At 35.9% G+C, this 12,221-nt stretch overlaps 1 protein-coding gene across 2 annotated transcripts in view; it reads right to left on the bottom strand.

Moving 5' to 3' along the window:
* LOC309484328 (meprin A subunit beta-like) overlaps positions 1-12,221 on the bottom strand; it is a 31,109-nt gene that overhangs the window by 9,987 nt on the left and 8,901 nt on the right. For both annotated transcript variants that reach the window (XM_082150553.1, XM_082150552.1), the window contains exons 11-12: positions 11,755-12,186; positions 11,482-11,655 (exon numbers count right to left, since the gene is read on the bottom strand). In XM_082150553.1, coding sequence (XP_082006679.1) covers positions 11,482-11,655; positions 11,755-12,186 — 606 coding nt within the window. The remainder of the gene's footprint in view (positions 1-11,481; positions 11,656-11,754; positions 12,187-12,221) is intronic.

Here is a 12,221-nt window from a genome sequence, read left to right as displayed (position 1 = left end):
AGCATCCCATTGACTCCCATTCATTTTGGTGTCACTTTGACAGCGAATAACTTTACATCTGAGGCGTTTAAAGACTCCATTTGTCCATTATTTATTTCTAAAGAAACACGAAAATGTATAAAAGGCTCCATTTCCATGTATCTTACGTTATGGCCCCGTAGAAGCAGTTTTTGTAAAAATAGGCTAACGATTGCGTCAAAACCACGCTACTCTCTGTCGCACAGTAGAGAGATTACCGTATGGACAGGAGGAGAAGCTCGCGCGCAATCGGGGGGACGTGGAGGCAAAATGACAAAGTAATTAATCAGAATACATAGCAAAAGTTTCTCCTGCTCCTAGCTCATGGACACCTCCTACTCACACTCTCCGTCTCTGCAAGTTTCGGAAGGGAATGATTCAAATTTCTCTTGGTACAGCTACTAGTGGATAGACGGGTTGCTCACGTCACATCTACGTCGTCAAGCTCAGTTAGAGTTTGCGCCGTACGCTCAGCCATCAGGAAGTGAGTGCTTCAAATTGACTTTTTTATTTTTTTTATTTTTTTATTTCCAGAGTTATACACGAAGTAATACAATGGATACAAATATTTCACAAATACTATTCTAAATGATTCCAAAGCATCATAAGATATTAGGAACATTAAAGGTAACATTCATATCAATGAATTTAAAGAACATTGATTCACACATTAATGAAAAGAAAAGATAAAAAAAAATATATATATATACATAACATAACATAACATAACAACAGAAAGGGGTTATATGTGTATAATTAAAACGAAGAGGAATTTAATTCTTTGAAGATGTCCATAGTTCTGGTTGCTTTGCGGTTTGAAAGTCCTTTCAGTGTTTCAAAATAAATCTTCATGTCAGCTCTAAAATGGAAGATGTTGGGTATCCTTTCAGACCATTTACATTTATGTATGTAAAACTTACCAAGTAATAAGATAAGATTTAACATCAAATCGTGACTCTTGTTCATATCTTTTTTGTCATAATAAAAAAAAACATCCCTTTTCTCTATACAAATTTTAATTCCACTCAACATATTAAATAAATATTCCACATCAATCCAAAAAAACTTCACATACATGCATTCAAAGAAAAGATGTAAGACAGTTTCAGTATCCTTTTTACAAAATGTACAGGATTCAGAAAGGTCATTTTTATATCTTTTTAGGAACTCATTTGTTGGTTAAATTTTATGTATAATTTTAAAGTATACTTCATAAACTTTATTATTAATGCAGTATTTATTAGTATAGGTCCAAATCAATCTCCAATTGATATTTCCAAAGTGTTCATTCCAAAAGTATTTATTTCGAGGTGTAGCAGGGCAGTGAATCAAGCATCTGAAGAATTTATTATTACATTTACTATCTTTTATATCAATACCGTGTAACAAAACCTGTTTTTTATCCATTGATTGCTTATGTGGTTCACTGCTACCTCTCAAGAGTCTCAAAAAACCTACTGGAATTGCATCAAAAACAATACTATATTCTCGTGGAGTTATTGGAATCCCAAATATGTTTAAAAACTCTGTCTATGTAAGTAAGTAACCCTCGTTATTAATCAGTTGTGAGACCATTAGAATATCATTTTTAATCCAATTGTAGAAGATCAATTTATTCTTATATTTAACCATTTTATTATTCCAGATTAACTGCTTGTGGGGGAGAAGTTATGCTTGTATATAAGAAGCCAACATAAAAGAGCCTGTCTATGAAAATTGGATAGCTGAATGGGGAGCTTGTTAACCTCAGTCACATTTTAAAAGGAACTCTATACCACCAACTTTTTCAAAAATAAGATTTGGAATAATATACCATAGTTTATCAGTATGCTTAATATAATGTTTAATCCAGTTCAACTTGAAAATTGTATTAGAAGTACCAAAATCAAGCACATTTAAACCTCCTTGATTATAAGAATTACATAATATATTTTTATTTAAATAGTGTGACTTGTTTTTCCATATAAAGTTGAATAAGGTTGAATCAATTTTTTTAATAAAAGATTTAACGAGGATAGACTAAACGAGACAGCCCCTCAGTTTTGGACAAAAGAACTCTACCTTTGAGTGATAAATCCCTCATGAGCCACATATCAAATCTCTTTTTCGTTTTCACCATAAGGGGTTGGAAATTAGATTGCACTCTGTCTGATTGATTTTTACAGATATTGATACCAAGGTACGTAACTTCCTCCCTAACTGGAATACCTTAAAATTCAGTTAAGGGAATATCATTGTTTTTAAGTGGAAAAAGAGTACATTTTTGTGACATTTAAAGATAAACCTGAAGCTTTAGAAAATACATTGAGACACTCTATAACTTTTTTAACTGGTGATATGTCTTTAAAAAAAATAGCTGTATCATCAGCTAGCTGACAACATTTCATTTCTTTTTCCATAATTTTGATGCCTTGAAACGAATCGTTATGTATACATAGAGCCATGGTTTGCATGACCAGAAGAAATAGGAACGGAGCCGCTGGATCTCCTTGTTTTATGCCCCGGGAGATGCTAAATCTACGAGTATACTCTAAACAAAAATGGTGCTAAATAGCACTAAAAGTGGTTCATTGGCTTGTAATCATAGGGGAACCACTTTAAGTGCCATATAGCACCTACCTTTGTCAAATGGTGCTATGTAGAACCATAAGAGGTGCCATATAGCACCTTAACCACCCCAAAGAACCGCTAAAGAACCGCTGAAGAACCAAACTGGGCTTAACAGGTTCTTTAAATGGTAGTGGTGCTATATAGCACCTTAACCACCGCAAAGAACCCCTGAAGAACCTTTTTTTTTTTAGTGTGTAGTTCCCCATGGAAGTTTAACTGAACTATTGCAGTCACTATATAAAGTTTGTATTGCCCTTTTAAAGTATTGACCAAAACCAAAAAAATCTAATACGTCAAATAAAAAATCATGTGTCACAGTATCAAATGCTTTGTATACATCTATAAATAGAATATAACTATTATCAGTTATGTAATCCTTATAGTCAATTAAATCTAAGATTAATCTAATATTGTTACTAATATGCCGTCCTTGCATAAAACCAGACTGACTGTCATCTATTGTTGTATCTAAGCACAACTTTATTCTTTGCGCAAAAATATGAGCCAACAATTTTGCATCATTATTAATTAAGGTTATAGGCCTCCAGTTGTCAAGAAGCAAGCAATCCTTATTGGGTTTAGGTAACAAGGTGATTAAGCCTTGACACATAGTCGGGGGAAGCCTACAGGTTTCTATAGCCTCCTTAAAAACTAATAATAAGAATTCAGAAATGTAATCTTGAAATGCTTTATAAAATTCACCTGTTAGGCCATCATTCCCTGGGGATTTATTATCTTTTAACTTACTAATGTTCTTTTTAAGTTCTTCTAGGGATATGTCTTGATCACAAATGTCCTTCTGAGTTTCATCAATACCTTGAGCCACACTTTTTATACAGGAGAGGAAATATGAGCTCTGACAACTGTTGTGTTCGGAATATAGTTTTTTATAAAAATCTTCCACAAAATTAGAAATTTTTGAGGAGTCTTCAGAGATCTGATCATTAATTTTAAGTTTATAAATACTGTTAACACTAACATTTCTTTTTTCTAAATTATGAAAATACTTTGTATTCCTTTCACCATGCTCTATCCATTTTCGCCTAGAACGAATAAAGGCTCCCTGTGCCAAATTTTGATAGATATTGTCCAATTCAGCTTGTAATTCAAATAAAGTATTGATGTCAGCTTGTGATTGCTAATTTTTTTCATAGATATAAATGAGTATTCTATCTTGTCTCAATCTTTTTTCCTTAGATAATTCTTTTGCCCTTTCAATGGCCATATTACGGATCTGAAATTTTGTATATTCCCAATGTTTGCCATATATTTTGTCTTTTTTTGCTTCTATCAAATTTTCATTTATGATTTTTTTGGCTTTTTCTTTGAAGATTTTATCACTCAAAAGTGTATTATTTAATTTCCAATAATTTGGTTTATATTTTATTGATTGACCCCTTATACATAATACTAAAGTAATCATATTATGATCAGAAAATACTGAGGGTTCTATTCTGGTTTCTTTCACACTGTCTAGCAACTCATTTGAAATAAGCCAGAAGTCAATCCTGGATCTCTTAGATACATCTTTGTTACTCCAAGTGAACTGGATTTGCTGTGGATTTTTTAGTCTCCATATATGTCACAACAGTTTAAATGCATACATAGGTTATTAAACTCTCCATAATTGCTTAAGGATCTTTGAGGTTGACAGTCTTTGATGGGGTCACTTATGCAGTTTCAGTCACCCCCCAAAATTAATTTAGCGTTGATGAAGGAATTTAAGAAGGCATTTATTTGTTCATCAAATTCTACAAAAAGGTCTGTGTTTCTATGACTATTATTATGACCATATATATTACCCGAAATAAAAATATTCTCCATAAATTCAATAACTAAAATAACCCATCTTCCTAAATCATGAACAACATTTTTAAGGATTTTTCCCTGAAAGGAGCCCTTTAATATGGCAACGCCAGCAGATTTACTGTTTCCATAAGCCATCCAGATATTGCCTCCCCACTGATTTTTCCAGAAATTAAAATCTGAAGCTAAGGCATGTGTTTCTTGTAGAAAATAAAAATCTGCCTTGAAAGTTTTACAAAATAAAAATACAGCTTTCCTCTTAGTCTGTTCTCGTATACCCCTCACATTAACCGAATAAAATGACAAAGACAAATTGAAAAGTAGAACAAGTTAACTAAAACAAACAAAAACAAAAAACCTTGAGTTTTAAGTGTAACAAAGAGGGGAAAATGATTTTCTTCACCTTTTGAATACTGATTAGAATGAGCAAACTTGGGATTACAAATCTGACCTTTTAACAATTAAACATTAAATATAACAGCACATCACTAGATGTATTTTAGAATACAACTGAACTTCTCAATGAAAGTCCATGGGCAACTTCGCTTTTAGATCACATCAGAGGTAGGCTTACATTTTTATTTCTTTACCCTCAATGATGGCTTTAGCTCCGACGAAGAAGGCTCTCTTCCCTTGCTTCCGTGCCTCTTTAATCTGTGGCCACAGTTTAGTGCGAGTCTCTTTATCTTTCGTGGTCAAGTCTTCGCCGAATTTTATCTTCTTTATTTTGAGAAATTCCGAATTCTTTGCGCATTTCCATACCTTTTCTGTGGTCGATCTTGATGCAAATCTTGTTATCACCGGTCGAGTTTTACCATCTTCTCTCCTCCCGATCCTGTGGCTTAGCCTACATCAATTTGGGAGCGAAGATCCTCTTCAGGGTCTTGAATGACTGCCTTACAGATGTCAATCACACGCTGTTTAACATCTTCTCCTTCCTGCTCTGGCAAGCCATACAGCCTCAAGTTCCATCTTCTGTGATAGCGTTCCATTTCATTCAGTCTGTCTTCCAGGCCTGTAATTCTCTTCTGATGGTCATCACTTATATTTTTAACCGTTTTTATTTCTGTTTTCATGTCTTGAACTTCGTTGAAGAGAAACTCTGATGATTCCTTTAAAGCTTCGATGGTGTCCGCATTTTTCTTTATCAGGCCTGCAAGATTGTCCGCGTTCTCTTTTATTTTTTCAGCTACAAGCCTCACGATGTCATCTTGCAATTCGGAGAGGGTAGGTTCAACTTTACCTTTTTTTGCGACTGGAGTGCACGGAGCTGACTCAGGAAGAGGGACAACTCCTCCGTCTGAATTAGTGTAGGCTAGGTATGTATATCACCTGCTTTGACAACTTCCATAACATCCTCATTCACATCTCTTTTCTCGGTGGTGAATGAAAGCGTCTTGTTTGTCTTTTTACCTTGATCTCTTGGCCTTTTGTCTGTCATCTTTTCTTTCTTTCTTTTTTACAACTGTGCTTGATAGTTTGTTTAAATTAAAACTCACGCTTGAAAAAGGAATCAAAATCGTCCTCGTATTAAGACCACAATATAAATATATATTTCCAGTTGTTTGCACTGATCGAATTTAACGTTTAAGGTGAGAAAATCATTTATCTTTCCTTAGCCTTGTATATTGCCAACTGTCTCGGCCGCCATCTTGCGCGCCCCCCTTCTAATTGACTTCACTTGTCTCCGTTGAATCCAATGGGGTCGCTGTGTCCAGTTTATATACTGTCTATGGTATGGCCACCCAAACTGCCCATTTGAATGAGAGAGAGAGAGACAGAGATACCTGGAGAAAATTTCAATTTAGGCTCCGATCCTTATTTGTTACTCCCATTTTTTTTTGTCCATTATTATCTGCCCCAGGCTTGCCCCAATTGGCCTTTCATGATATAGAAATACTTAAGTCATAGAGCTCGTTCATGAGAGTCGAGGCGATGTCATGAATGAATCTGTGAATCTGCAGCTGTTCGGCTGGCATGAATGAATCTATCTAACGTAATCCGAACAGCAGCACTTGCAGAGTCCAGCTGAGACACCAGCATCAGCATAGCACAATATCATAAAAGCCTGCCATATCTGTCCGAAAGAACAGATGTTCAATTATAGAGAAGGTTTAATACACACAAATATCGAAATGAAAGAATCTTTCGAGTCGAATCTTTTTGAATGATTCACTCACGATTCGGCTGCGATTAAAAGCTATCAAGAGGTCATCATGATTATAATATAACGACTTAAATTTCAGTTTGTTCATAACATAAAGCTATCCAGAGCCGATCAGCCCAATACGCACACTACGCAAGTTCCGTAGGGCCCCGCAAATTACTCAAGGCCCCGCCTCCCCCTCGTGTCAAAGCGCGTCAATCAAAGTTTGCAATATCGATGAGAAAATTAAGCGGAACTATCCTTCTGGTCATGAAAAGAGAGAGAGAAAAAACCACCATGAGAGTGAATTGCGGGAACAGCAATCAGGTAGACTTGTGTTCTCTTCTCTCCTCTCCAAGTTTAATGTCAGCAAAGAACAGTAAAGTTAAGTTGATGTGCATCTATCTCTAGTCTTTCTGGGCAGTGCATATTTTGGTCTTTCTGCGTCTTGCTTACACTTCCAGGGCTGTGTTCTGTGACTTTGTGCCTGACACAAAAAATAGTGTGAGTGAAACTTTTACGTTTGATAAACGACTAAGGGCAACGGTGTTTGTTTATAAACTGCAGCTCGGAAAAGATAACCGTGTCGCGTGTTAACATGCGTTCATATGCGCATGCACGAAATGAAACGCGCACTTTCCAGCAAAACATCTGTGGGGACCAGTAGGCTACAATATGGGCGTGATGGCACTCCTCATTATAGGCACACATACTTACTTTTCAAACAAGACAAGGATTATCTAGACTCCAAGTCAGTTTAGTTACAACTCACGACCCAAGCAATATATTGACATTGACTATTGATTTATAGGCTATATTGCATTTAAAATGTTGATTGGCTGGACATACTGGTCAATATGGATGCACATCCCTCAGTAAATAATAACCATCAAGTATAAAGTATTGCTTTTATCATTTAAAACACAGTGACGTGCTATGACAAGCCATTTTAGCTTTTATTCATTCACAGGATGCATTTTTGATATATATCAATAATTACATTTAAAATGTGAATTCTTGATATTAAGAATGTACTTTTTCTAGTAACAATGTCTATTTTTGATATCAGGAATTACATTTTCATTAGTACTAGTTACTGGGGTGCAGAGGTGGAAGTAACGAATTACAACTACTCACGTTACTGTAATTAAGTAGTTTTTTTGGGTACTTGTACTTTTTTGAGTATATTTTTAAATCTGTAATTTTACTTGTACTCAAGTACATACTAAGATAAGTAATCTACTTCGCTACTTGTAAAATCACATTTCGTTACTGAGTACAATTTGAATTGATATTCAAATCTTTGAATGGCATTTCGGTAGCCAATAAAAATATTCGATCGTAAACGGACCAATAAAACCCCTGATATTTGGACTGAATGAAAGCCGCCGCAGTCGCAGCAGGTTTTGAAGAGCTGATCATGAAGGAGGCGAGGAGCTCAGAGTGATTAATGGCTGGACTGAAAGTTTGGAACAACAAACTACATAGTAGTATTGTCAAAATATCTATATTTTACCAGCTGCGCGTTCTCATTCTCTCATCTCAACGACAGCGAGTTTGACACACCTGCCTCCTCTCAGCGCGGGATTGCAGGTAACGTTAGGCCTATTACGCATAATTTTATTAATACCTGCAAGTTTCTATGGCATATTTTAATGGCAAATGTCACGAACAATATTATAACGCGAGGGCACATTCATGTAATCGCAGAAAACTGGACGCGAGCTCTCAAATATACGAACGAACTGGACTCGGATATTGAGTGTGCGCTCTCGGACTGTGTGTCATATCATGTGCAATCGCGAATCTCTCCAAGTGGTTCTCACTGCAGACTCAAATGACGTCCAGCTCCAATCTCTCCATGCTCTTGAATTAAACGCTGTCAAAAGTTATGAAAAATCTAGTCTTTTTGCAAATTAAATTCAGTTTGAATTGAAATCAAGCTTCCTTGTGCTGTGTGTGAGCTATTGCAACAGTTCACGTTACCCTATTGTAAAGACAAATACACTGAGTGAGTAAATATTAGATTATTGTAATGGTTATTGATCAATGTTTAAATATGTAAACAAAAGCCTAAATTAAAATCTCACCTTATAAAGTGGACGTGTCTCTTTAGAAGACTTGAATTAAACTTTTCCATTCAAATAGATTACTGTTACAATGAGTGTTGTGCTTTTCAATGCTTGAAAATAATGATTGCCTTGACAAAATGGATGGACAAAAATTTAGATATTAAAATATTTAGTATGTAGTAGTTTTCCCGATGGTATTAAAAATTATAGGCTAGGCCTACTGAATATTGACATATTTCAAGGTGTCATATTGAAGTTAGAAATTCCAGTATCCACTAATTAATGTCCTTTGACAATAAGGTAAAAACGTGTTAAAAGTAGCTTTTTTCTACATAAATCTATGATTTTGTTGAATATTTTTATTGGTAATGCATTAACTATCGCCAGCTAAAAAGTAATTAGTAACTAGTACTCTGAGTAGTTTTTGAGAAGAGTAATTTGTACTTTTACTTAATTACTTTTTTGACACCAGTACTTTTACTTGTAATTGAGTATTATTTCAGCAATGTAACGGTACTTGTACTTGAGTACAAATTTTCAGTACTCTTTCCACCTCTGCTGGGGTGTCAGGTGTGACTGTTGTGTGGCAATGGCAAATGTTTGACATGGGTCAGGTAGGAGGGCCCCTTTACAGAATTTCGCTTAGGGCCCCAGAGAGGTCAGGATCGGCTCTGAAGCTATCATATGAATAGATAACGATATTAATATAAATATAACGGACGAGTCGTATTAGATCACTTTTATGATACTTTTGTGATGTTTTTTTGTCTTTTATTATTATTATTTTTTGCGTGACAGCCCCCAGGAGGCTAACGTTACTCATTCACTTTCATTACATCGACAAGAAGAGTCTCCATTACATATTCAAAAATGTCCCTTTGTCTTCCACGGAAAGTAAACTTAAGGATTTGCACATGAAGGTGAGTATCGCTAAATGACGGCAGAATTATCATTTTTGGAAGAGCTAGTCCTTTAATATGCATTTCAAGGCTGAGATTATGCATCGTCTGCAGAGCTAATGTTACTTACACAAAATAACATCTAAAGCGCATGTGACGAAGACAATATCTTTATGAACTTAAGAAAAAAATATTTATTAGATTTAGGTAGGTATAGCCTATAACAGACAGACAGACAGACATACATACAGTTATATTCAAAACAACCCCAAATCTTACTAACTTACCATGATAAAGTGCTTTAACATTTAAAGGTGCATTAAGCAAGATTCTGAGTTTTTGCAGAACTATGCCACCTCTGGCGGCAAGTGAAACTGCAGCCAGAGATGTGCACGCTCATGGACCACACGCACACGCACGCTTGCACGAGCACGAGCTGTTCATAACCAAAGGAGCATCAGCCGCAAATCTTTTGTTTACAATCATAATGTCTTCAGAGGTAATAAAGTTATAAATCTGCAACAACAAGTCATTTTAAATATGTGAAAGGAAAGGCAATTGAGTAAATTACACACTTATGTGTGAGGGAAAAACGGGGGTAGTAGAAAACTTCGTTTTTATTTCCATCTATCTCCATGTTGAACTGTGTTATGTGTTTACTGTATCCACTTATGATTGTATTATTATGGAAACACGTTCATGAACAATATAAGTTGTTACTTTGTAAAAGCTCAAAGCACAGTCGGTCAAAAAAGTACACTCAATTGTCTCAAGGTAATAAACAGTTAAATGGCACTATGACGTTACCATAAAAGCCAAACAGGCTAATCCGCCGAAGATTTGCGGGGGTTTAGCCTGTTTTATTGATCTGCTAAGTAGCATATTCCAATAGCAATACATCCTAATTAAGCAGTAATTTGCTCAAAATTTGTGTCTAATTATCTAACTTATATATCAGCATTTTATATCACACTCAAGATATTTGAATTGTTTTAATCGAATAGCAAATCATTAAACTACATGTAGTGCAGATTTATTTAGTAGATATTTTGAAAAAAGCCAACTGAGCATCCCGTTTGAGCCCTAGAGCAGACCGGAGATCTCTCCATTTATTGAAAGCCTTCCCTATGTTTACTCTCATCTTATTCCGACGCCTGTCTGAGTCCAATTTTGCCCTTTTGGTTGCACTAGAGACAAGTTTTCTTTTTTTTTATCTTGCGTGGAGTTTGCGTTGGTGTTTGAAATGAACTACAAGCAGGTCTCTTACAATCCATCTTCTACGGAGAATGCCGGCGAATACACAAACCTGCCAGACATAGCTATGTGAGCGTGCCGTGAACGCGCATGACGTCACGCCCAGTCTAAAATTCCGGCCCGAATCCCTCTTATTTATTTTACTTTACAGGATTATAGAGACAATCTCAGTGATCAGAGAAGGGCTCATTCAGCCCATCAGGCAATTGTTTAAGCATGTATGGGTTAGAAAACGGGTATTTTTAACATGAAAAGTTGCTTAATGCACCTTTAAACAGATCCAACAAAGAAAATGAAGAAAAAACATTATCTGTCGATATCTGTCTGTATAATGTTGGGCATTGAGAGTATAACGTTAATGGAAATATAATTAACCACAAACCAACATGAGACTTCAAGTCTTTTAAATAAATGATTCTCTCTTCTATCCTTTTCTTTTTGTATAGAATAAAATACCAGTTCAGGGTTCCTCTTTCGGCTGTTGTTGCAGGCTGCAGCCAACTGCACAACATATTGCAGGCATTACTGAGACCGTCGGTCGTAAAGATGGCGGCGCAAAGCTACAGTGACGTCATGTGAACCGAATTAATTCACTAGGTTGCTTCAGAGGCATAAGGTACCAGGCCTTATTCTGCCCGTTCTGTACTTAAAACATGGTTTCTCTCAGGTAACCTACCTTGCATGCTGAAGAGAAATATGATGTCACCACCCTTGATAAACTCTCTTCTAGTCAGATCATCGTTCACTATGGGATATGGATAGCTCAAAAATGTCCCCACATATACAGTCTCATTGCCAATGGTGACTCGAGTTCCATTATTTCCAGGATTGTCCCAGTAATATATGCCATCTGTTACAACAAAAATAACAAAATAATTTATTTCATCTTTAGCTAAGTAAAATGCTGCATATAAACACAGATGTGATGGAAAAATAATCAGATTCTCACTGGGAGATGCCAAAGCAGGGTCAGTGGTGATGCTTTGTTCTAAGGACATGCGCTTCTGCATGTGTGGATTCTGGTCAAGCATCTGGAAGGTTATTTGTCTCCATGGACAAGGCCACTGCAACTGGTTATCATATTCACCAGATACCAGACGCACATACATATAAGAGTAATTCTGATGCACCAATAACTTCGTCTGAAAGCGATAACCATCACTGGAGTAATACAATGGACTGTAATGTGTTGAAGATTCCCTTATTGAAAAGTCCTTTATCTGCCATGTGTGGGGACACTCAGTCTCTGAAATATTGATATCATCCAGTGAGAAGCCTCCACTGGAGTTTCCAGCTCCTTTACGGGCTTCAAATACAACTTGGAAGGTTTTATTTGCATTCAGTGAAACATGATGCAGTTTCCAGTAATTACCAGGGAGTTCTGCAAGACATCAAAAGGTAAAATTAAACATTTTA

Source organism: Leuciscus leuciscus, assembly GCF_965113295.1.
Source record: "Leuciscus leuciscus genome assembly, chromosome: 20".
In the NCBI taxonomy this organism is placed as follows: Eukaryota; Metazoa; Chordata; class Actinopteri; order Cypriniformes; family Leuciscidae; genus Leuciscus; species Leuciscus leuciscus.
This window is presented reverse-complemented; position numbering and strand designations above follow the sequence as displayed.